Source organism: Fringilla coelebs (genome assembly GCF_963513975.1).
Source record: "Fringilla coelebs genome assembly, chromosome: 5".
Lineage (NCBI taxonomy): Eukaryota > Metazoa > Chordata > Aves > Passeriformes > Fringillidae > Fringilla > Fringilla coelebs.
The window spans coordinates 39,373,960-39,401,443 of NC_140033.1; the positions used below are offsets into that span (position 1 = coordinate 39,373,960).

A 27,484-nucleotide genomic window follows, 5' to 3' on the forward strand; every position below is an offset into this window, starting at 1 on the left:
AAATTGTACTATCTCTAAATAATATCAGTTTCAGTGACTATTACTACTGAATTATTAGTATATAATTACTGAAATATCAATTAGAGGATTTTGAATATATTTCTTGATTGAACAGAATTACTGAGATGATTGATACTCTATTGGTAACACTTGCCAGTTACTTAGAGATTATTAGTATCTGATGCTATGTCCATCTATCTGAAATGGCTTCATCATTTTCTTCATCAAAGTGGAACAAATAATTCCTTCAATGGGGGACACTTAGAAGCTTTGGGATCAGAATATGCAGTCGCAGGACAAGGGCTTTAAACTGAAAGAGGATAGGTTTTAGATATCACAAAGAAATTCTTTATGGTGAGGCACTGAAACAGGCACTTGGTGGTGGGGCACTGAAACAGGTTGTCCTTTTGGGTACTTTAATCTTGTTGCCTATCTCTACAGATTACCTAAATGTAGATGAAAGTAAAAAAAAAAAAATTAACAGATACCTCTTTTGTTATTTTTCTCAAAGGTCTTGATTTTTGATGCCATATAATATATTTATATTAGTATAGAATGGAGCTATATTTTTAAAATTGGGTACAATTGCTTTTACAGGGATTTAATACATTGCAAAAACACTTCTGTGAATTTGAATGCAAATACATTTGTGCATCCTACTGCACCCAAGGCAGGAATAACTTCAAAACAAAATCCTGTATCTGGGATTGGAATGTATCTTCTTGGAAGAAATAATTATAATCAATTTGACTGATGCACTAAACAGCATTAGGGGTTAATTTGCAAGGAATGAAGAAAGGTCACTTTCAGCTATATTTAGCATAATGCCACTGCACTTGTTAAGAAGAATTGCATAAAATCCAAAAATTACATTCTTCACTATGAAAGTGCAACCAGTTATGCATACATCTCTGTTAAATAAGACTTTTTCAGAATTAAAACTGATAGAAGAAAAACTCCAAAGCCAGTAAAATTAACATGAATTTTGGTATTGACTTCCTGAGGCTAGGATATCAACCATGAACTTAGAACAACTGTCAGAGACCTTCTAAGGCTATTTATTGCATCTAGGTGATTAAAGGAATCCTCATTTATGTCAGGAAGACTTTTCCTGATAGCTGAATATTCCATAATAATATTACATAATAATATTACATATACATATTTCCAAATAATCTACATATTTTGATAAAACCAGATAAAATCACAGTATTTTACAGTACCTTATCATGTAAGGACTCTTCCAGATTTTTCCTGAAACTTTCAGATTCTTGAATCAAAACATTCTACAAATAAAAATAAGAGAAAAAAATAAGCAAGAAATAAATTAGAGATATGTGACTGTATTAGATATCACTATGTACATGTACAAGTTTACAAAGTTCATATATGTTAGACTTCAAAATTAAAATTCTTTAATCCTTCAGTTGGATTATATACTCAATTTTAAATGCTACAAGAATTCAAACACGTAGGAACATGTGTCTTCTAGACCAGCAAAAACTTTGCATCTTGGTTCAACTGAGTAAATGCCTCATCCTTACACAACCAATTCTCCCAACAACTTATTTTGGCAAGCCTATTTCTCACTCCATACCATATATTGTTTCAATGATATAAACCAGAAGTACATCAACTGAGAAGTTCTGAAATACCTTCTGAAAAACACCAAAAGATTCCCCTCAGACCATACAGAAGGTGAATAAATAGAAGAGGGAAGGATTAAAGAGGGCAAATAGAAAGGTCAGTAGCTTTGAATTTTGCAGGACCACCTTGTCTCACGTAATGGAAAATCTGTAAATAACATTCCCTCTCCAAGGCTAGATGCTCTTCTCCTGTGGTGACAGCATTTTACTCTTCCCAGAGGAAGTGAGGTGAAATCAGCATGTTAAAACACTGAAATGATGGCACATCTAAAATGGTCATTCCTCTGTCCTCATCCACCTTCTCTCACTGCCTCATGCAGCCTGTCACACATTGGTCCTTTCCAAGCTCTGCATCAGGCTCTTGGCTGATAAACACATTACTCAAAATATTCAGCATTTTTGCTGCTTGTCCGGGAAGACACTTGAGCCCATTCTTCAATTAAGAGTCAAATGTGTAAGTTGGACCACATTTGTGGTAATATTTGGTAATACAAAATCAGGATGATGCCTCCATCCTGATAAAAGCAGAACATATGGGAAATCTTTATTAAGCTAAACTTTGTACTGCTGTTTGTACTGTACCTTTTCTTCAAGTGCTGCCATTCTCTCTTTCAAGTGTAGTTGCAGACGCTCATTGGATTCTGTCAAAAGCCTGTCTACAGTATCCGATAGTCTTTTGTTGTGTTCCTCATTCATTTTTTCTCTTTGCCTTGCCTTTAATGTAGAATAGATGAGACAGATTGGTAGGGTCCACAATTAACCAGTACAGATATGTATCATTGAAAAAAAAAACAAATGGTAGCTATAACCATCTAAAAGAATTTCATAGGAAATGTAATTACAGTTACTGATTAATGCACATCCACTTTTGTAACAGCAGAATGCTTCCAACTCTGCAACTGGATGTAAATTAATGTATTAAGATGGTGAAGTAGGAAGGTGGTGCCATCACTGATAGAAGCAAAACATTTACAATTAGGTAGTTTTGGGTGCTGGAGTACCTAATGTAGCACTAAACTGGCAAATGAAAAGTGCACAGAAGCTGTTTGCAATGCACATACTCTTTGAAGTTCCTGATTCTTCTCTTCAAGTTGAGCTTCTAAGTGCCTCATACGTTCCTCAATGTTTCCATGCCTTTCTTCTGCCTGTAAAAAAATAGAAAGACTCTTTCTGTAATTTAGGTGTCTTTGGAAGTTTTTATTTCAGTTAAGTTTAAACAAAACAGAAAGCAAGCTACTACTAACTGCAAACTTAGTTTTCCAAAAATAAACTTTATTTAAACAGGCAGCTGAACAGCATTGCTTGAAATGTGTCAGCTACAAAGGCCTGTTACATCCAAGCATCAGCAAAACATTGGAGTTATTTATGAGCAATGAAATCAGCCAAATGTAACATGCAGACTGTGCATGGTTTGAACACAAACCTGCCATCGTAAAATTGTAAGCTCCTGAAGCACTGAACTGCACGATGGTTGATTATCAATTTAAAAAAAAAGTTTATAAAAATGAAAACAAATCAGATGGATTCTATTCAGCAATAGAAAGTAAAGTCCAGTAGGACTACCTTCCTACGTATGGAGATCATTTCTTGTAGTTTAGCTTCCATAACATATTGATAATCATCAGATGAGGTAGAAGAGGTTGGATCAGACTAACAAGTCAAGGAAAAGGAGAGGGACAAAATTGAAAAATCAGAACTAAAGACACTGACACTGAACAGAACACAGCACAGAATGCTTAAAAGAAAAGTGTGACTGAAAATTTAATTCTTTTAGCTGACAGATTTTTTACATGGAATAAACTACACTGATACTTGGTGAAAAAGATGCAGTTGATGTGGAGAAACTGAAAATAATGGAATGATAAAGAAGCTATCAACCTACACATGGAAGTACAAGGTTAGTGATGGCTGGCTGAAGACACACGACTACAGAGTGGATTCAAAGCGATACTGTCTAATCTAATGCTGTTTCTCTCTTTTTTTTTCTTTTTTTTTTTTTTATTTTGGTAAACTGAACACCAGAACCAGACTCTCAGAGGCCAACATCATAAATTCCTGTATAATTCTTCTACCATTCTCTAGGAATGATTACAATGCATAAATACTACGTAATGGATCAGTCAGTTACACCACTATGAAATGTCATGGTACATTCCCTAATTTCTAGAAAACGGAAAGAATGCCAAAGGAGACAAGGCTCAAGGTTTCATATGCCATTTTAGAGTACACTCTATAAGGCCTTTCTTCCAAATAAACAGTATAGTTTTCATCCCTTTGAAAAGATCCACCCTGGTGGATCTCTTTGGAAGATCAAGGTAATCACATAAAAGAAGAACCTATAAATAAAAATTCATTATTAATAATGAAAAGTTATTACTGAGTATAGAAATGGTAATGCAACCAAAGATTCATTACTATTTCTGACAGAAGCTGACCTTAATTAGGTCATTTGTGGCAAAACATGACTATTCATGTTATTGTCATATCAAACAAGTCTATGTTATTATTCAAAAACTAAAAAAGCCCTTTTAAAAAAGGGAAATGCTATATTAGTTTTGTTGCTATGGAAACAGGAATGTGCATAAGGCATACAGAGAGTGCTACTGATGACTGAGTTGTGAGCTCGTGCCTGTCAAATGCTATTTCACTCTGTCAGATTCACCCTCTCTCAAAAAGAGATGTGAACTCCATCTTCAGATGAGCAAACTTTAATATGCACAAGATATACTAATTTTACAGCTGTATTTTTGTGAGACTACTTTTTATATGCTTATCTACTAATGATTTATCAGATTAATCAGGAACAGGTATCAAAATAATGCCTGATGTTCATAATAACTTAAAATTACCCATAACTTTAATTCAGTAGTATTATCAGTACCAAAAGTTCATACAGAAAGCAATCCTGTGATCTAGTAATTTATAAACACACTGCAGCTTTTGATATGAGAACATCCACATAAGAAAATTCTGCTTTGTCTAAATACAAGAATATTGCTTAACCTTGAAGAGCATTAGTATTATTTTCATAGTGTATTCATAAAACTCAGATTCTTGCAAAATTTAAGGGAAAGTCTTTGTAATTAAACTCATTTAGAAGTGCAGTTCTTGTTTCTGATCATGAAGTAGGCATATTGTGATGTACTTGAATTTATTTATTATTTTTTCTGTTTATTACATTTTGGACCAGCAACAATACTTCTATGGTCTTCTTCAACTTATCTCTCAGTTTTGCTTATTAGCTGGTTTCAGCACACCAGTGCTAATGCACATCTTCCTCTCCCAATTGGGCAGTTAGAGAGATAAGGTTGGAAAAGTTAAGTCTGTGTGACTGCAGAACAGATGTCTTTCCACAAAGTGGCCAAGTTTTATCCTGCTCTGTAGAGAAAAGAATTTTCCCCTTTTCGAGAGCTGGTTGCAACACTGGTTCAAGGCCACTCCTTAATGCATGTCCAAGGGCCATGAGATGATTTAAAATCACCAAATATCTGGGAGGACTTAAGTAATTCTACCTATTTTGAAGCCATTTCCACAGAGGGAGATACAGAACCCACTGGGGGCACCTTCCTACAAAATTAAACCCCTCATAAGCTTTATTAGGTGACTGCAAAACTTAAAAGCAAGTTACTTAAACTTCACTGCTTCTGATGCCTTGAGAGGCCACCTAGAACAGAGGCTAGACAGTGTTAAAGAATAAAGTAGGTATTTATTAAAGGCCTTCAAAGGATGAACCTTGGGCAGTACAAGAGCCTGGCCAAGGCTACATCCAAGATGGATGACAGGTCATGACTTTTTAGACTTTTATCAATTTTGGTCCATTTACATATTGGGGTTAACTGTCCCATCACAGCTTCAGGTTATGAAGTCCCATCCTCCCAGATTGCTCTCCTCAATTCACTGTTGTTTATAACTTTTGGGCCTGAAGCTGCCATGGTGTTCTTGGTTCTCAGGCTGGAAAAGGATTGTTTTGTCTAACTAAACTGTGAGGAGAACTTGCTAACACTTTGTATGAAGTTCAGAGTTATATATTAATGCAGTACAGAACCTGGAAAAATGAAAGCTAAAACTTAAGGCATCACTTTGATACACTTAATTGCAGCTTAATGCAAAATATGAAGAAAGCCAAAGTAAAACCACAAGGCTCAAAGGGATCTCATTCACATCCTCTGAAATGTGGTGCTAACCTGTCCTTGAAAAGACAGTCTGTCTAGTTAGCTGTATAATTTATCCTTTTTTTTTAAACTAAAATGTAAATTTTTCAGCCCAAACCTTGCCATAATAGCTTATCTGTCTAGCAGATCTTTTCAATGCAGAAAATAATTCTAGAATTAGGTCTAACAATTTTTGGGAAAAAGAGAAGGAATGAAATTATTGTCAGAATTATGTATGCGATCTGAATTCTTATTTGGACAACATTCTTGAAAGAAAATGATGTTCCCTTAAGATTCCTATAGCCACCTATTATTTCATAACTTTTTGCTGCTTTAATAATTCAGCAAGGTATATGCTACCTTTTAATCTATTTAGTAGAACAGAGAAACTTGAAAATTAATTAAAATTCAAGATGCCTAAGAATCAAAACAAATGTCATTATTCTAAAGGCTGCAAATGTATCAGAATATTTTATGTTTCCTTTATGTACCATTGGTTCTGAAAGTGTTATTCTGTATTACTCTAAAAGGACTGATTTTTTTTTAGGCAAAACATTCAATAATTAGGCTCAAGTGCTTGTCTGGCAGAGAGCAAGCACAGGTGCACAGACTTAGTATCTGCTCTGGGCTCTAAAGCAGCTTGGTGAATTTAACCACTGGTCATTATGTGCCAACTGCGGGCACAGCCCCCTGCAGCAGGGACAGGGATCAAAAGGGCAGACAGAAATATGTACATACTCCCATCTTCTCTGACTTGCAGAAACCCACCTGCAGACAAAGACCTCCAGGAACCAGTGTCCCCAGCTGGAGCACACTCCCAAAATTAGGGTTTCAACACCTCTCACCACCCTTTACACTGAGGAAGGCTCCCAGCCAGGTCTCAAAGAGACCCCTCCAAACAAAAAATCCCCTGCAGCCAGTCATCTGTTAGCAGAGGGATTTGCAGATCCTTTCCTAAGGACTTCCCCAGGCCATGCACTTAGGATTGGTATACCTGTGGCAGTTACACTATTTTTTTTTTTTGCTCATCTTTCTCCGTCAGACCCAGAGATTATAAAGAATAAGCTCTTTGAGAGACGTGGCAGCCTATAAAATACTGGATGTGTCCATCTCAGCCTTGTAGTTTGAGGCACACGGCAGAGACTGAGACACCAGTGGTTGTCATGCTTTCGCAGCAGAATTTTAGGCACACATGAGACAGCACAGACAACTGTGGACTGAGATCCTAAAGAAAAGCTGGATTTCTTCCAAATAGTTTTACTAGGAAGTAATTGAGTTAAAAACTGTAAAGTATAGCTTATGATTACTTGCTTGGCAGGCCTTACCCTACATTCTTTCTTCAATGTAAGACTTGCATGCTTGTTTGCTCCTACTCTGTACGGAAGGATTGATAAGACACATTGCAGGATATTCAGCAACTAGCCTTTAAAGCATTTAGCCAGAACATTCAGTTATAAATAGATTTGGGAAATCATGCATCTTAAACTGGATTAAAAATATATGGACAAATGCTAATGATGTCTGACCCCCTAGGAGAAACCAGCATGAGTCTTAATGTTCACTTTGCACTCTCTAGGCCATTGAATAGCCAGCACAAGGGAGTAACAGCCAGGAAAACTCTGCATTGAGGGAATACCAAAGCAGCTTGTGTGATCTCTAGCCCTGTTAAAACTCTGCTGGTGTTCCTGCTGCTAACGCGCCCACAAAAAAGATGTTGCTTTAACATCATCTGTTACTGATGGCACTGCACATTTTCTAGGTCTTTGTATCTTAGTTGAAAAGAAAGAAATCCAAATTCAGATGCAGAAATCACTTGAATAATATAGGTGCCATAATTTCCTTTTTTGTTTTTTTTTTGGTGCTGAGTTGCAGAAACAAATCTAAGCTTTTCTAATGGTACAACCAATTTCCCCACTTTTGAGACTTTGGCTTTCTCAACACCTGCCCTCTCCAGTTTTTCTACTGGCATCCTATGCTTTATTCTATCCTTGGAATAAGGGCGTTATTCACAAAGAAAAAATACATTATTGAACTAAGCTATGAAATTGAAGCTGAAAATAGGCGATCATGGTGACAGAGTTGCAACAGCTCAAAAAGCTATCAGCTACTAGCTCACATCTAACCTGTTACTATGTGGCAAAATGAATTGGCTCATGTGTTCCCTTTTTCTAAACCCCAACCTTTCAGTCACTAGATAGTTACGCCTTCTTTCCCCTCCTTTGATTTCCCACTACCTTCTGTACCTCCTAAGTTTAGTAAGCAACTCCTTTAATTTAGCTTTGTCAAAGTTGCTTCTTTCATTTCTTCCTCCTATCAGGGCAAAATCTCCCAAGAAAAGGGAAGCAAAGTAAGAGGGGTGTTTTAGAAGACAGAAGGTGGCGTAAATGTGAAATTTCTTTGGCGTCCCTCCCCTTCAAAGATTTTTTTTTGCCTGTAAGAGGACTTATCAACTTTCTTCTCCTGTTAACACATCATATTTTCTCTCTCTTGTTCTCCGAGAGGTTTCTGTATTAACTATATCCACTCCTTGCAGGGGAACTTCTTTCCCCTCTTTCCATCCTTTTCATGGCAGACATACTCCTTTTACTTGGTTTGCAGCTTCTTCCCTGCTTGAAACAAACCACATCCCCACACTGACACAAAACAAGCATTATGTCCCACTTGCCTCCAACTCTCAAGTCATTTTTTATCACCTTTAAAATTAACTGAAGGTGTTACTATGCTAAATGTGGTTTTTATGATATGATTTCCTCTTCTCCATCTCAGTGCTTCTCTAGGGCAGCTGAAAAGCGTGGCTGGTATTTCTGGTGACCTGCATACAGGAATGATGGTGTAAAATGCTGACTGCTGTCTTGTGATCAGAGAAGTGACTTGGTACCTCTGCTGCACAGATACCCAGGGGGCGAAGGACTACTAGTGGGAGTGAGTGAATGGAAGTAGGTGGATGCTGGCTGGCCCTAATAGACCCCTTCCTTGAACACATGCAAGGAGAAGCTGTATGACAGACTAACCATCTGAAGATTCTGGATGCTCCAATGTCTGTCCCTTCTGAGGAAAATAAACATTTTGTGGGATATAGAAAGGTTAATAGAGGAGGGAGATTCTTTCTACTAGGAACTGCCCCTTCTCCAAAGCAGGCAAACAGACCAATACTGTGAGAGTGAGTAGAAGGTGGCTCAATGAGTCATGGGAATCTAAATCTTGGGACACATGCTGAGAGCTGTGCTCCTTGTCATGACCAGACAGTTACCAGTGTGATGGCCAGGTGGGACAGGATATGGGATCATGCTGCTCCAGGTTAGTCTGCCAGAGGCTGACTAACCCTCCAGTTGTCACCCAATGGGAGGAACACAGTGAAAACAAAGCCAAAGAAAAGTTCAAATGACTCAGGTAAATTTATGGGTACTTATCCAAGTTCACTGTATAGTCCAAATTTTTGGAAGTTCACTCCTTACGGACTAGTTTGGGCATGGAAAAGTAGCAGAAAGACATATCACTAGCTTATATACATAAAAAAAAGGAAAACCAACTAATTTTAAAAACTGACACCATAGAAGGATGGCAATTTATATCCTTCATATGCAGAATCCCAACCCGGTTTTATTATAAGCAAGAATATAAAAAAAATCGAATGCAGAACTGCAACATGCAACTTCTAAATCTATGGGGGCTGGGGTGGAAGTGGGGAACAATCACAGAAAAATCCAGAACATATTTTTTCTGGTTTATCTCCACATGTAAGTAATTGGTCTTATATTTTACCCACAGCAAAGCAGATAACCCCCATTACTTTACTTTAAAATACATATAAAGCATTTTTGGCTTAACTCACCTCTTCCATATGATTGTAACCCCATTAATCTCAGAGAAGCCACCTTCATTGATATAGTACTAAAGGAAGGAGGATCAGTTTTGCTTTTTTATTTTTAAAGTGCAGAAATGGTAGCTGATTTGGTGGCTCCTCTTTTACATGGTATACAGAGACACTGCAGTGATCACACAGCTCAAACAGACAGGCTTTGGGGATTCTGCAGCCAGATAATTTGAGTCCTACAGACAGCAGGTATGTTGGCAGAAAGTCCAACCAAGGCAAAATTAATTAAGCATTATTCAGCCCCTCAGGCAGGACCTGCAGTTGTCAGTGAATAGCTGACCACATGTAAGAGCACACCAGCTAGCTGACTTTAAACTACTTAAGTAAGCTGCAGTGATTACAGCATCCTTGGTTCAGAGCCTCATTTATGTAATGCATGAAAAGTAATGGACTTTAAACTTCAGAGCTCTCAAAGCAAGCTCTGTAGTTTGCAAAGAAATTGTATACAAGACACATAGGCCACAGGCTTATTTAGCCTATTGGCCAAATTATGACGTTCTTTTTCATGTCATATATTCCAAGGCAGCGCAATTTTAACTGAAATACATGTCTTAATTTTTTTATGTAATCACTGAGAAATGAGCAGAACCTGCCTTACAACCTATTTCTCAGAGTTTCCTGCTTGGCAAAAACTTTGATCAAGTACATCAAAGTGAAATGGGGTGGGGCATCAGCTCTGTTGACAGCTCTCTAACCACATCCCATGAAATAATGTAAGAAGACAAACGGAGATGTATACTGCAGCTTTATGGTCACAATAACGACAGTATCTCATGGAAGTCCCTGAGTGTTCTGCATGGTTGAAATGGGATTTCTTCTTACGATTTTTGTCATTAATATATGTTCAAGGAAAAATGCAGTTGCAAGAAAAGACATGCTTGAGACTGCCAAATACTTACTGGTGGCTAATTGCTGGAGAACTTATTCAGGAAAAATCCTCTTAAAATAGAAAACAGTATTTTTAAGCTACTGAGGGCATTAGAATATATGATTATCTGCTGAATCAAACAATTGGAAGAAAAAAAGTTAAAATGCCAAGGGATTGCTCTTCTGTGCACCTGATTTTTTATTAAAATCCAATGAAATTTATTTGGTATTTCATGTAGCTCTTTTTGCTGATTCTTCTTGCCTTCCTCCCCCCGCCACCTCCCCCAATTTTCAGTCTTTGTTTCAGATTGACACCCATTCATACAAACCTAAAGTGACAGCACAAACCCTTGACTACTGAAAGCCTTCCTTTCTTTGTTTCTTCTGCTTAACTAAATTACTTAAAAATCAGACTTCATTAATGAGCTGCTCAGCATTTAAGGCTTCTATAAATATGGAAAACATAGGACCTGCAAAAAGTCCATCAAATTTAAAAACAACTCAGCACATAAATAGAAGCATTCCTTGGCAATAGAGAAAGGAAAGCTTAGATAAACCAGAATTATATATAATACAGTGTCTTAAATGCATTTTTCTTTGTCTGATTTTAAGAGACGAAGCATAAACCACATTATATGAAGCTGATAATACTTGAGCTATATTATTAACTACATGCACACCTGAAAGCATTAGAGGCCAAATACAAAAAGCATGCTACTGAAAATTTATCTTTATCTTCTTTTTTCTCTGTAAGACAGCAGCCATATAACAAATTTATCAGAAAAAAAAAATTTGAAATCCACTCAGTTTCACTTTTTTCTTTGCAGATATATGATACAAAGAATCATTCAAAGCAAACCTCGAAAGCATGTACTGCAAGTTGTCTTCATTTATGTTGCACAAATGATCCCACCTGTCACCAGGATTTGATTTTATAGTATATGAAAACATCCAGAAGAACTAAGTACCTGCAGGAAAGGGACTTCCCTCACTGCCTAGCCTTAAATTAGAAACTCTTAGACAGTAAAATGAGTCCTCCTCGAGTAAGTAATGCTCAATTGTATTGGAAACACATGACTCCCTTGTAAGTATAGCTTAGTATAGCTAACTTACAGCTAAACTTGTCATCAAAATGCTGAGTTACAAACACTGCATTGAAACCATTCCCGTTCATATACTTATCAAGAAACATTTCTTCTTTCAAATTGGCTCGATGTTACCTTTGTTTTGTCCTTAAGGTGAGGAATCAGGCTGCAAATCAGTGTTAAACAATGGGGCTTCTGAAGTGAGCCTATTTCTCAGTACCTTAGTCAAAGCTGCAATTCTCTGAGCCAGTTCAGCCTCCACTTCAGGCAAGGTCTCAGCTTTCCTCATCGTCTGCTGCAGCTTCTGCTCAGCCAGCTCCAGACGCTCTTGCAGCTGTCTGTTTTTGTCTTCCAACTGAAAGCCAAAGACAGAAAAACAAGTATAAAAAATAAAAATCAATATTAAGGATTTCCCTTCCCTTTCTAAAGTATCAGTGAAATGTTAGCAAAGCTCACTAACAGCAAGACAACCCTTAGTGTGGGAGAAATTACTGGAGAGGTATTAACTCAAGCATGGAACATGGTAGGCTGCCAGTCTTACTACTGATTTGAGGCTCAAGGATCTCACAAAAGGTGAATAAAAGGATTTGTAAGATGGCACTAACTAGGATGAAAAATCTCTACTGATGGATGTGGTATTTATCTGAGCAAAATAATAGTACTGGTGCCAGTAAAATGAGAATTTTCTAAATGGAATTACAGTCCATCTTACACAAAAATTTACATACGAGCTAAAATGGGAAAGAAGTACAATTCTGAAAGGATAGAATTCCCTGAATAAGTTGCCAAAAATTTTTCTGAATGAATGGCAATCATATATTACGAAAAGTTAAAACTGACATTTTATTCATTACAATTAAACCTCATTTTAAAGAGGTGAAATTGAGTGAGCTGTTATAAGTATTAGAGAGAAATAGGAGGACTTTTTATAACTGCAGCATCTTCCAGCCTAGTGAGATGCAGCACACAATTAAGATTTTTTAATGGTTGCTATTTTCTTGTTCAATCCAGGTAATAGAAGACAAAGTGAAAAAGGAATGTGATTGTATATTCTTTTTTAATTCTTCAAAAAGCATGAAGGCTTTTCTCATCTCAATGCTGCAAATCAACTTTAAGTCTGACCATATATAGTCTAAGTCTAGTTGCTGAATTCCTGCTTTGAGTAGGCAGAACTCTGCAGCACAGCATGACTTATATTGGCAACAATAAGAACTCAGATACAAGTACCTTACTTTTTCCATCCTTGGGTGGTTTTTTCCCTGACAATTGAAGATACCTCTTAAAATAGTCTAAGGAAGCTGGCAAAAGCTGGAGAGTTTGAGTTCTGATGGTTTAGTTTCCCTGAAGAAGTATCAAATACATATGTACACACACAGATACAGTGAGATGTGTGCTTGTGTTGCAAATATATCTGCATGCAATTACAGAAGCAGAGATTATCACATCACACAGGCTAATTTCCTATATAGCACTTTAAATTGTTTAAAGACATGCTAGGAAAAAAAAAGTCTGATACTGAGGCTGGGTTTGAATGATACAGTATGATTTATATTCACTTCATGTTTGCTTTCAGTTTATATCATATTCTTCAAATTACAAACCAGTGTTCTATGTTCAGTTTACATTCCAGATTTGGAATCACCATGGAAACAAAGTACCATGAGAGAAAGCTGCACAGTCACGTTATAAGCTTTCTTAAAATAGTCACAGTTAATTTAGCTTTTTAAAATTTTATTTGCACTCTACTCATCTGTAAAATCATTAGAATATATTGTATGCAAATTCTGATCTTTTCTGCAGAAAGGAATTTTTTCAGCTCAAGCTATTTTTTAGAAAATAAAATTCCAAAATTGTCACATAAGAAGCAAAGATATTCCACTACTTAGGGAGTAAGACTATATGCATTTATGCAAGACTATCAGAAAACACAGTTATACATTGAATGCACACATGGAAATTACAGTTCACAGCTGTAGTAGCTGATACGAAATTTAGAGACGCTGAACAATTTAGGATTTTTCAGATTAACTGATCTGTTGATTAAAACTGAACAGATTAACCTAACAGGAACCTCTTGTAGCAAACTGTCTCAGTTTTCATTGTGCATGAAGGGAACAAGTGGCTGATGCAGGCGCAGCACCTGACGCAGGATGGCCTCCTTGTTGGCCAGCTCGTTCTCCAGCTTGTCGTTCATGTCGTGGATGGAGGTGGATTCTCTCTGAGCACTGAGGTAGCGCTTCTCCAGCGTGGTGATTCTTTCTTCCATATCTTCCTTTTGTGCCATTGCCTAATGTGATGGAAAAACTCCCATCAGGAGCCATGCAATTAAAATGCTGCATGATTTTATACCAGTTTAATTTTCATGCTAGTGGTAGACAGGATTGTAAGGTACGCTCATCAGTAGTGTATCTTCAGTTTTTAAGAGAATTCTTTGGGATTTCTTGTACCTATGATACACAATCACAGGATCAGCTTAGGTTGGAAAAGACCTTTGAGATCATCAGGTCCAACCTATGACACAACTCCAGCTTGTCAAATAAACCATGGCACTGACACTCTACCCAGTCTTTTCTTGAAAGCCAGTGTAACAGGAAGATAATTAATGCATACTAAATAGATTCTAGAAGCCAACCATCCACATATAGTGAGAATATTTGCCTAAGAGATGATATACTGAGAAACACCACAAATTTAAGAGCAGGAAAGAAAATTAAATTTTATTTTCATTTATTGAGAGAAAATAATATATTTCTAGTACTATTTCTTAACTTAAATTTTCTCTCTCCTATGTTTAGGGGCTTTCATTAGTGCTCAGCTTTTGATGCTCATATACATTGGCCTCTATCAGTTTGCAGTGGATATCATAGGAACAACAATTAAGAAATATGAGGTGATGGTGGTGAATTCCTTACCTCTCTAATGTCTCTCTGATATTTACTGTTCATTTCCTCTGTTTTAATGAGCTCCTTTCTCGTAGTCTCTGCTTCCTGCTCTACCTCTCCTACCCGAGAAGACAGTGCAGCCAAGCGCTCCTTCATCTGTGCCATTTCATAGTTTTGCTTTTCCAACAGCTCCTGAAGTTCAACAACTTGACTGGCTTCATCATTTGAGTCTATTGAGCCATTGGATAGGCGCTGTTAATGGAGAAGCAACATTGATTAATTATCTTTTAATGTGGATTCTAGCTAAAGAATTTCTAAAGCAAAGATTATTTTAAAAATTACCAAAGTAACTAGGAAGGAAAAAACCATTTTCACAGTAGATAAGATAGGTATAGTTATGAAAAAATAGCACAAGACTAATTCATATAATTGGATTCCAGCATGTAGCATCACAGAGAGATGTAAACACTTGCTCTAAGAGCAGAATACTATACATCAAAAGGTTTAGTTTGGCATTATGACTATTTGAGTACAGGTTACAACAATACTTCTAAAAATCACCAAATTGCTTTCATTGGTCTTAACTGAACTTACATAGCATTTTAACTTAAATAAAGTTTATATCATTTGCAAAATACACTATGCTGCAGACAGGAAACAACATTAATAAATCACAAACTCGGTGTACCAGAAAGTGCTTTCAGTCTGGACAACATACTAGTGAGATTTACATTAGAAACAAGTCATGCTGAAATAATTTATGTGCTGCTAAAAGCCTTGGTGTGAATATAGTTACAAAGGAAAAAAAACCCCAAAATTCCATAACACATGCTTGCATATGATCTTAGCAATATGATATTTATTGCAAATGAATGATTTCAGGATAGAAGTGCATTCACCAGCAGGACTTTCTGGTATTGCCTCATTACAACAGATATTTAAAATAACCTTTTCCAGCATAGGCTAAGCCTATGGTTTCATACAAATTTAATACTCTCATGTGAAAAAAAAACAGGCATAAAGAACAAAAAAAAAAAAAAAAAAATCAGAAATATTTGAGTTGACCTGCAACATGAAAAAAAATAAAACCAAAGTGCCTAACCTGTCATTAGCTATCTTGATTATGAACAATTTTATCAGCAAAATTTATATTATGAAGCACAGGAGCAAAGTATTTTGCTGTAACTATAATTTTAAACATCATGCAGAAATATTGGTTTTAAAAGGTGCTTATTGTTCTCCAGGTGATAATGTGTATAGGAATGTAAATATGAAAAATTCCTAGCAGGGTGTGAGGGGAAACCCGCTTTTATTAGCACTTTGTTTTATTGTCTAAACATATTTATACAGAAATCCTCTAGCACATTCTAAGAACATTATTTAATAGCTTTAACAGAATTCTTTCCTCAATCAGCCATAAAATGAACCCAGATCAAGATCACCTGCCCCACTGCTCATCACTGAATAAAATTACTTTAAAAATTCATGACATCAAGTAACTCAGTTCCAAAGTTGTATTCTTTACACTACCTAACTATGTTTCAGATATTTTATGTTAGCTGCTGAACCATTGTTGATCTACTTTCAGGACACCACGGTAAGATGACCATATCAAATTAAAAATTTATTTAAACTTAGTTTGGTATTTTGAAAGTGTTCAATTTTTCTGCTTGAATCAAAATGCTATTAATATGTAGCAGTCACAAACTAAATACTACTCAAATACTCAAACAGGATAAGACAGCCAAACCATCATACTTCAAAACTTTGAAAATTTAAGATAAAGTTTTATCGATCACAATTATAATCTCTTTTACAGTCATAATCTCATACAGCACTTTTAGCAGTTCCCACAGGTTAGCAAATTTTATCTTGCATGGAATTTGCCCTGCAGCTCTCTGAAGAGCAGTCCAGGGATGTTGCGAAGTTGTAATAAGCCAAATAGCAAATTTCAAATGCAATAAATGGCATGTGTTTGTGTACCTTATGTGACATAATCCCTGCTAATTATGAAATGGCAACCTGTGGTATCTGAGAGTATGTTCACTGCAAGAGAAGTATTCTCTTTTCATTAATGAAGCTTTTTTCCTTAAGATATAAATAACTAAACCTCATATAAATTAAATCTGAAGAACATATTTTTTTCTACTAATTTACTTCATATCCGAGATTTCTGGAAAGACAAATGATATTGCAGTTACAATTTGTCTCTCACCACTAAACCAATGCTGTGATTGACAATTATGTATTGCAGGTATTTTGATCTATGCACATTAACTTCCCTCTCAGCTCTTTGATGAACTCTTTTCACAAAGTGCTTTAATTCTAATTATCATTCAGCTTCACTTTAAATTTTTCCTGTATTCATATATAGAGCTGGTTGGTATTTAAAATTTCCAACTTACTAAAAACACCAACATTTTAGTTTTCCTTAGTAAGATCAGAATTTTAAAAAAGCTTTTGTAAAGACATAAATAAAAATTTTAAAACTCAGTTTAAAATCTGGTGTATTTTGAAGCATACTTTAAAAGTTTACCAATGGATTTTAACTGACATTTTGTCACTTTTATGCCTTGTTATTATTTTATGATATATCCATTATATGGGTACGACATACAGCAATCACTTCGAAGGACTGCAGGTAGAAAGTTATTAAGTAATAATTCAAGAAATAACTGATATAACATTCCTCAGTTTTTAAGGAGGGATTTTATCAGCAGTTATGGTAATAATTTCCCTACCCTCCCCCACAAAAGTAGCTTGAACAAGAATATGAAAATATGCTGTGTCAGTAGAAGCAAAAGGCATTCTGTAGATGGTGATTCCAATTCACTTTCTGAATTAGTGAAAGGAGCAGGAACCTCCCCTTCTCCAGAGAAATTTCCTATGGAATAAGCTGGAAGGACAGAACTACAGCATCTTCTCTATTATCAGTTATATAAATAGTGTCCCTGTTTGATTATTTTTCTTGTTCTTTCTCTTGCTGAATTTTTTTATCTGGTTGAATTTTTTTGTTTCCTGGTATTCAAGGAGCTTCTTTTTCTTGATGCTGCCCATTGATTGCAACACATTGCAATTAATAAATCAACTACAATGTTGTTGCTGTATATTAATTACAATCCTTTGTAGATAAACTATTAGTTAAATGTTTGAAACAATGAAATCAAATGGATCTCTGCTAGTTATTCCCCAAAGCACTACAGGAAAACTTCAGAAAAGCATACTCAAAAAAAGTTTCAAAATAGACATTCTTAACTATCATATCCTTCTACTACCCCAAATGGCCAAAAATGAATGAAATTAGATGGGGTGGTGGAAAAGAAAGTACTGAAAGTAATCTGAAACAACTAGGAAATCTTAAAAGAACGAATCATAAAGAAAACATTCTAACTGGTCAAAACATTCTAGCAGAGAAAAAAAATTGTACATGGTCCCTAGATCTGTCTTAGAAGTTAATCATCCAGATGAAGTCTTCAACAAATTTTGGGATGCTATCTATCAAAAGTGGTCATGAAAAAGCTACATATGGACACACTCCTTAAGTTCAGTTAGTTCTCAGGAAAGAATCTAAGACCAATGACTACTTTTCCTCAAAAAAAGAAATGTGGCAAACAGCTCACAGGCTTCAATGCTTTGAGGGTTTTTTGCTAGCCAGTTGACCCAATATAAATAGTTCATCTGTTTCTATCACATTTACTTATTGAGACTTCAATGCTGCAGAAGTGGCATCATCACGAAATTCCCCCCTCATCTTTCTTGCCTTCTGCAGACAAGGCAGGTGCACACAGCTGCAGTGTGTGCTCACCTGCTGCACACACCCTGAGGGCCTCTGGCCTCTGCTCCTGCCCCTTTCCACAGGCTTCTCAGCCACATGAGACATCTGGATGGCATCGGACTGAAAGGCTCAAGAGAAGCTTAAGACATCTTTTCTTGGGCTAGGCAAGAGCAAACAAAGGTTTATGAGCAATGACATCTCTACCCAGCAATGCAGCACTTGCATCCCTCTCATGGGAAAATGAGGGAAAGAGCAACAGCAAGAGGATGCCTGTTGTGGGTCTTCATAAGTTGGGATATTTTTCCTTTTTTTGTTCTTTTATATTACCATATCTACCCCACTAGAGAAATAACTGATATAACATAAATAACATGATTGTTACTATGGGTTTTAAAAATACTCTTCCTTCATAAAGAAAGCCTTTACACTCACACAAATACAGTTAAACAAGATAGGAGGAGAAACAGAAAGGATGGAATAATCATCAAGTAAATCTGATGACAGTGATGGTACTAACTCTAGCAGGTGACACACTGCACAGAAAGGAATGAGGGGATAATAGGGATTAAACAAGAACTAGCTGGGGGGAGAAGGAAAATTGTAATTTCTTAAGGTCTGTGGAAATTGAGGAGGAAAGTAAATGTTCCCTAACACTGAAAAGAATGAAAAGGAAAATAGCATTGCTGGAACATGGTTTTCTTTCTTTCAAGGTCCAAAAAGCACAGCAGTAAGACAATCTGCTGCTCACATAGGAGTGTCAGCTGGGAAAAGGACAACAAATTGGAGCATTACAAATTACCATAAATCCCCCCTACATTGCTGCTTCTTTCTACATGAGATAATAAAAGAAAAAGCAGCTGCAGGCTAGGTAACTAGAAAAAGACCAATAACAATGGTAAAAGGAACACCATGAGAAATTGTAAATTAAGGCTAATCTGGAATACTGTAGTCTCTGTTAATCTAATTCATACTGCCCTTTCAATTAAACTTGAGAAAATTACACTGGAGGCAAACTAAATGGAGTTACACATAAGGTAAAATAATAAAAAAAACCCAAAAAGCCAGTAGGGACACCAGTCTACAGAAGTTCACAAACTAAATGGTAAAACTGTCCCAGGTTATTTAGCAAAGTTCTTTTCCATTTTATTTTGTAGGAAGAACTTATGTTCAATTACGTATGTGGTAAAATGTACATGAAAACCTATTTTTTTTTAAAGGAAATCCCAAGAACAGTAAAAAAGCATCTCCAGGTGATATTTCCTCTCCAGCTGTAAAACATCTGACACAAAATATTTGGTCTAAATACTATCCACCAGTAATTAATTACATATTTTGTGCTAGACTTTAACCTCAGAGAGGGGTGAGAAGGAAATCAATAACATCTCATGAGGGCATCTCTGAACAACCTGCAGCAGAGACAGGACTCATGAATGAGAGAGAACTCCTCATTTGTGTCTCTTAGTTTTGGTAATACAAGCACAGATGATCCACAGGATGCCCATATGCACAAGCATTTCCATGTCAGAGAACTAAATTAAACTCTGTCTCAACATAAGGTACCTTTGAATAATTGAAAGTAATCTAAAAATTCAGAATTCTGGTCTTTTAGAACTCCTAGAAGAAACAAGTATTTTTATGGTGCAAGCATTGGGTTGTGTTGGGGTTTTGTGTGCATGCGTAGTTTCCCTCTTCATTTTTGGTTTTCTTTATTTAAACCCTAAAATTGTGTGCCTTATCAGGACACTCTCTAAATGGTGAAAAACACTAATGCACACTTCTTTTTTAGAGGAGTATTGGCAAGTTCATTGCACCATAAATCCCCATTGCACCATGGTCCTCACATGGAAATTTGGAAAATTTTGTCCCAAATCTCAGGAGAAAAATATTTTTTATTTTTAGCTCTGTAATGATGGAGATGCTCCTTTCAGCTTAGAAAATCTAGTCATGAAGGCCACATCATGACTAGAGAGAAGAGAGAGAAATACAGTTTACTTCACAAATCAAATAAACTTCTCTGTATTCTATAGTATAAGAATATCAAACAGTAAGTAAAATAACCACCAAGGTAAATTATACAGGTCATTTACTTTTATGAAAGCACGAGTAAAAATCAATGCTGCAAACAGTAAGACTTACTGATGCTGTTTGAGATGTAAGAATAAATAAGTTACCAGAGGATGCTTTTAATTGTAGTGTAGAGTTCTTCTACCCCATTCCATTCAAATGCCTGATGCAAAACATTCAAAAGAAACCGATACTAACAGAGACACCTTGCTATGCAACAGACCAAACCCAAAGGGCAACTAAACAAGCAAAAGAAGCATGATCATCATCCAAGTAACCAACACACAAACCAGAGTGTGTAAAGCGATGCCTAAACCAGCAGCATTAAACCTAAGTGTCACAGTCATTTCTAAATGGTTGATTGTCTCTGTGTTCGAAAATTATTCTACTTCTCTAGGTTGTTTCACGCAGTTTGGTCTGTGTCAGGCAGTAGTCTGATCATTAGAGGTCTCCTCTTCAATTACTCTGAATTGTCTCCAACCTCTAATTAGCTATCAATTACAATATGCTCTCAACTGAAATTTTTCTTCCCTTCCCCACTACTGATGTAAAAATAGCTACCTTCTCTAGGACTTTAAACATCCTCACTTTTGTGATCTTTCTACTTAGCCATCAAAAGACTCCTAGTTTTGTTACTAATTTAAAGATCTGGAATGTCTGTTTCCTGATCAGCTTTCAGCTCTTATTCATCTTTCTGATGCCTGTGATCATCTGTCCCACTTTAGTCCTTTTGCAAAATGAACGATGGGAGTGCGTTCACTCGATGGGTGGGCATTTTTTTTTCTTGTTGCTGGTCCCCTCCAAAATGCCTGCCTTTTTCTCTTCTGCACTCTTAGAAGACTTTCTCAGCTCTCAAAGACAGAAATCAGTTACTGCTCCTTTATTTTAAGGGCTATCTAGCTGTTCCAACCAAACTATACACACAAAATCAAGTCTCATTTACTTTGACTAGCACCTTTTTCTTAGTAGCCTCCCCCTTCTACCATTAGAAATTATCTCCTGGCAACCCCTTGCAGTAAATCAGCCAGCAAAGGTCAGTCAGCCTTGCTGACAGCAATGCTGTCAGCTATCACAGTACTTGAAATGTGAAATTTCCCCTTTAAGGATGTGTTTTAACAGGCTTAACATGTAGTAACATATAGGGGTTTCTACTAGGTAAAAAGGAAAGGAAACTTGTATGAATGAAAGGCACACTAATTTATATGAGACGAGCAAAGAATTGCTTTCTTGACAAAGATCTGATAATCCTATTGATGTATCCTTTAAACTAGGCATAAGTAATGCAGCACTCTATGCTACAGTGTGGGGCACTAAGTATTCAAAGTCACGCAGCCAATCTAAACCATTAAGCAGAACAGTAGTTACAAAATACTTGCCTAGACTCTTTCTGAAAGAACACAGCACACTGTCCTCAGAATCATGAAGGCTTCTAATCCCAGCTGCAGCTTTTATCCATGTTTCCTTTCACCCAATACTCCTCACCTCCCCAGGTGTGTCAAGCCATCAACCTTCATTAAGTCCCCCTCAGCACATGATTCTTTAATTAACTTTATCAATATTAATCCAGAAGGATATTATTTCAAACACAGAAAGATATCCACACTGCTTGTAAACAAACTCATAATCTGCTTATCAAATGTATTTTGTACTAGTTCTGTAATGCAGAATACATAGGCTTTGGGGCAAAAATCTCAGCTCCAATATTTTTTATACATCACATTTATACACATTTATAGGTCCTTCCTTCACTCCTTTCTCTGCCATTTCGCTATGCTGTTAGTTGAAAGATTTTTTTATTTTTTCATTCAAAATAAAGGAGTGTATGTGATATAAAATTTTTTCAGTAAAAACTGAAACTGAAAGTTTTCTGCAGATTTCTATTAATCATACAAAAACATGCATCTGAAAATCCAAAAATAATCAAGTCCAAAAACTAGAACAGATTCTGATGATTGCTCTGAAAGACATTTGCTACTTTTATTAATAGCATTTTGATTTGCACTCTGAACATTTTAGCCCACTATGTTTGCCTTGGCAAAACACCTTTTACTCCTACAGAATACAATGCCTACAATTTTTGTTCAACGTTTTCACAGATTTTTGCATTCGTAACTTAGTGATTTAATTTTGAACATTTGATTTAATTATTGTAATATGTTAGTGTTATGAGTAAGAAGAAAAAAACATGCTTCTTAAATAAGCTCAATATGACAGCCTGAGGTTTTTTATAAAGCAAAATAGACCCAGCTGTTTAGTTCTTGCGAAAAGTAAGTATATAAGGCTCCAAATTCCTCATAAAATGTAGCTTCTGGTCTTCATTGCGCCAGAAATATCAGGCTCTTTCACCTCTCCTGGTACGTGTAACTGTTTCCTTTTGTTTCTGGCACTGTTTTGAAGGGAATTACCAATTTCTGTTGGTAAAACTGCCCTTGCTATAGGTAGGACCAGTGTGCTTCCAAGGACAAACACCCTGATTTACACTCCACTCAAATACTTAGCTTTTTTTTTGCACCTTCAGCGTAACAGTAATCCATGCTGAACTGGATTTCTCAAGCAGGACACTTTTTGATACTTTCATGGCATCTTTGAGGATACAAATAGTCGTTTCTCAGGCTAATTAATCTCTGATAAAACTCCATTAACATCAAAAGAATTATTGCAATGATTTTATTATATTTGAATTAAAATACATGGAACCTAATTGAGGAATATTCTCCACTATGAGATGGAAACAAGCAAAATACAATTACAGCTGAAAGGGATACTGTAATGGTGGACATTTAAGATGCACAACATCAGAGGACCTCCTGTTTTTCAAAACAACTTTAATGCTTCCTAATTTGCATATGATCATTTCTGAAAATATTGATTTACTGAATAATTCAAATTTCATGGTTCTTGAGAAAGCTGAAATAAATACTAGCAGGAAACAATGAACCTATTTTAAAATAAACTCCTTATTCACAGCATCTTATTTTTGGCTGTTCAGTCCCACCATTGCAGCATCCCTAGTTGCTTCCCTAGATTTCCCAATGGGCACCTTATTCACTGGGAGCTCTCTCTCTTCTGGCTTTCACCTGTGGGGAAATCAGGCAATTGTCCTAAGAGATTAAGTGAAGGATCTAGGTGGCAGCAAGTCATCAGAGATCTAAGTAGGAGAATATCTGATAACAGAAATGGTTGCATCTTAATTCCCACAGCAGGTGATCTTTTTCAGGTGTTCTTTGAAACAATTTTTCAAAGTCCCTTAAAGCTCTTCTCTGTGCAAGCTGGCCTCTTTGCAAGTTTCTGCATTTTCTAGCTTTTAAGTTTCTCTTTCCTAAATAATAAGGAATTGATGATGGCCACCAATGTAAATGTAGAAAGGCAGAGAGCTGCTAGGCAGAGGATGTGAACTAGAGTGCACTGCTTGATCTGGTGTCAATACAGCCTCCTCTAAACTCCCTACCCAGTTTGCTTTCATTACCATTAGGAGCAAAATCTAGTAAGCAGAAACCTTTATTTCAGCTTAACCCAACCAACCTAAATTGTTTTTGTTAGGAAGCATAGATGTTTTTCTGGACATAATATTCTAGAAACATTAAATTTAAAAAAATGATTATAATAATATATTATGTTGGATTTAATTTCTCTCATTAGTGGTTAAATATGCAGATTTCTTAAAGGATGGATAGTCTTATTTCTATTTAGCTCTGCTTGTAAGCAATGAACCCAATGGCTCAAATCAGAAGACACAGCTTGCAAAGAAAGTGGGAAATCAGGCATTTTTCAACACTCTAGCTGGATTTAAAAGCACAACTGAGTAGGGTGAACACTGTTTATCAAAATTTCACAGATGTGACTGTGAATAAGATTTTGCAGAATGGGAAGTGTAGCTGAACAGAATTTGTTTACTGTGTGTTTCTCAACCATATAGATTACTCAAAGGAAAATACACATAAACTGCAAAATGTGTAACATTAATGCCTGCACTGTGAGTACTCCATTGTAAATTGGATTGACTATAAAATAAATAATGATGACAGCTATTTTTTCTAAGTATGATTTATGCCACTGTTCATCATATGGCATCACACAAAAATGCACAATTAGACATCCAAGCAGCAGCTCTACTCATTTCAGCTGCCTGCCAAATGTTATATTATGCTATCATTTTAATTTATTAATTCTGAAGCAAGAGAGGAAGATGCTCAATTTGGTTTTTATCAATGTGGAGATCTAAGGCTAAGGAGAAAACCTTTTTTACTGAATCAGTCTCTACATTTTGTTATCTCCCAGCATTAAGCAGCAAATACTTGGCCTGAATTCTACATACCCATTTCCTACTGAAGCAGTCCTAAGTAGCTCCTCTCTATATGAGCATGGACACAAATTTGAAGAATATCTATAGGCAGCACAGAGCAAAATTACTTTTTCTAGTTTTTATGTCTCTTTTACCCCCTTAGGGTCTCTTTTTTGTCAGGAATGTTTGCATATACAGCCTTCCACATATACATGCCACTACATCTTGCTCTTCTGTATGTAGCATACAAAGGATCACTCAGCAGCATATAGAACTCATAATTGTAGCATAATGCAAAAACTTCCAAGATAAGTTAGTTATGATCTATGGATCTCACTCAATACTCTATCAAAGAGCAAGGGTCTGTCCATTTACATTTGTTTTCCTTTAAATCAATCTCATTTTTTTTCATATTAGTTTCAGTAGGAAGACAATATTCTAAACAGACATCCCATAAAATATTCACATTACTAGAGTCTAAAGCCTGATTATTTTTCATATGGATTGTTAGATTTAACGACAACTAACATTTTTATACCTTTTCATGAACCTTTTGCCCTGGCTCCATTCCTTCAATATGCTCTGATTCAGCAGACCCTTCCCCAGCTGCCATTTTCCTTTGAATGTGTGCATTTTGTTCACGCAAAGCCACAATCTGCAAAAGAAAGAAAATAAGTGGTAAATATACATAAGAAACCAGAAAAATACTGAGCAGGCAACTTTTAAAATCTATTAACAATTCAATCCTATGTTGGCCATTTGTAGTATTTGCAAAATTAGGTCATTATACGGAGAGAGGCTTAAAACTCAAACATACTAATGATATCTTAAGGCCATTAAGGATACAAAGGAGCAAATGACATGGTAGTCAACACTGTCTTGTCTTCTATCCTGCTTTTGTGGTAGGACACTTTTTTTTTAGCTTGAAAGATGAAACAGCAGTTAGCCATTGATTTTTTTAACACTGTGAGAACAAGACTTACTCTTTTATACAGAATTCAATGAAAGCCAAACTTGTGCTACAGGAAAACAGTACTAAGAGGCTATGAATCAAACCCAGGTGGTGTAAAATGAAGTGCTAGTTTTCTGTCAGCCTCCCATCTGTTAGTAACAGCAACATACTTTTTACGTGGTTTTTGTTAAGAAAAGCACGTACATTAACACCCTCTACTATTCATTGACTGTTTTACCACAGATAGAGGTAGATTTTATTGTATTTAAAATGTTGGTTATTTATTGGTAATGCTACTAAAATTCCCATGCATCTACTGGAAAATGTTTTCTCTCTGACTTTGTGGCTTACACTCAGGCAATAAACAGCATAGAAAGATTTAGGTCCTAATTTTTATTTTTTATATTGTATACTACGATAGGCTGGAAGATCTGGCTAATACGAGCAATAAATTTTGTTAAATTGCACAGTTAGATATCTCCTTATTGTTCTGCTTTTATGAGCACATACAGTAAATGGTTTACCTGATTAATAACATTTTGTATTAAACACAGTAGAACACTGGTAGGTTGACATTTTTGGAAAGCTTTAAACTTTTGGAAAGTTTAAAGGCTTCTGTCACTGTATTTTGTCTGCATAGGTCCTGAGTCAGAAACACCCTAAAAGACTGACCTGTCCTAGAATACAAAAGCATGGGGTAGGAGGGACAATTTTAGGTAGTACTACCTGGTAAGCATATGCAGCAGCCAAGATTTTGTGCAACATTTATTAAATCACATCGAATTAAATTTAGTTCTAATTGACATCAAGATAAACTTACTTTGATGTGAATAATTTAATTTTAATTTGAAATTTTTTTTTCAAATGTGTTCAAGTTATACTTCAGTGCTTATTTTAAAGACCATTTGAATCACTCTGACCAACATTTGAGATGTAAGAGGGCCACTTTAAACAATTCTTCCCTAATATAAATGTTCAAAATTGCTGTAATATGAGATCCTGATGAGCAGGCTGATTCACTGCTCACAAAAAATTCCAAGCTACAACCCCTATAGAAGTCATATACTCCCACTGATTTCAGTGCCAAGAGCAAAACTTGAAGGCAACATTTCATCCAAGCAATTACAGGAAACTACAAGAGTGGGAATTAAAACTGTCTGAGACAATCTGTGTCTTTGGGGGTTGTACAAATACACTGAACTTTAAAACATTTTGCTTAAATAAGAGAATTACGTCTGTCTCAAGTAACATAAAAAGGACTGGTGATATCTCATTGGCATAGTCTTGCTTTTTACACAATAAATAATTCAATATTTGTGGTTTGTCTTCTGAACAGTTTCACTCACTTATTTTTGTTTATGGTTCAAATAGTTCTCAAATCAAAACTACTGAAATTATGGCTTTCACCAAAAAAAATTAGCCATCAATTAGTGCTAAAAGACACTTTCAGGTAGACTGAGATACTTCAACACACATATTATAAAATTTTGATTGATGTAGAGCAATTATGCATAACATTAAAAAAATGTAAAATCATAGAATATATTAATTGACAGGCATCAATATATCTGGCTTTTTCATATGATAATCTTTTTTTGATCCATTAAAAAGCAGCCATCACTATGCCTTCATTTTGAATTATCACCTGTATCTATACAAATCCTTAACAGCTCTTTAGCTGAATAAGAATACTCTTTAAACACTAGTGCAAAACATTGTCATTTTATCACGTATTTGAAAGAGTTTCATTTTTCTTAGCCTCTGTGGGTCTTTGCAAGTAAGTAAATAAATAAGAAAAAAATAAATTGTCCCTTTTAGATGACAGTCAAAATAATGCAATATTGTGTATCATTATTTGGAGGGATTTTCTTGATTTTTTAATGCTTGGGAACAAACACTTTGCCAA

The 27,484-nt window shown here is 35.9% G+C and overlaps 1 protein-coding gene across 5 annotated transcripts in view; it reads right to left on the reverse strand.

Annotated features, from left to right (window-relative positions):
- Window positions 1-27,484, reverse strand: part of PPFIA2 (PTPRF interacting protein alpha 2) — a gene marked incomplete at both ends in the record, with an annotated part of 273,973 nt that overhangs the window by 46,107 nt on the left and 200,382 nt on the right. For 3 of the 5 annotated variants that reach the window (XM_084206211.1, XM_084206213.1, XM_084206212.1), the window contains 7 exons: window positions 1,224-1,286; window positions 2,229-2,360; window positions 2,708-2,791; window positions 11,844-11,978; window positions 13,764-13,910; window positions 14,536-14,757; window positions 25,165-25,281. In XM_084206211.1, the coding sequence (XP_084062337.1) occupies window positions 1,224-1,286; window positions 2,229-2,360; window positions 2,708-2,791; window positions 11,844-11,978; window positions 13,764-13,910; window positions 14,536-14,757; window positions 25,165-25,281 (900 nt within the window). Of the gene's footprint in view, window positions 1-1,223; window positions 1,287-2,228; window positions 2,361-2,707; window positions 2,792-3,209; window positions 3,297-11,843; window positions 11,979-13,763; window positions 13,911-14,535; window positions 14,758-25,164; window positions 25,282-27,484 lie in introns of all 5 variants that reach the window. The other 2 variants (XM_084206210.1, XM_084206209.1) reach the window with 1 other exon arrangement.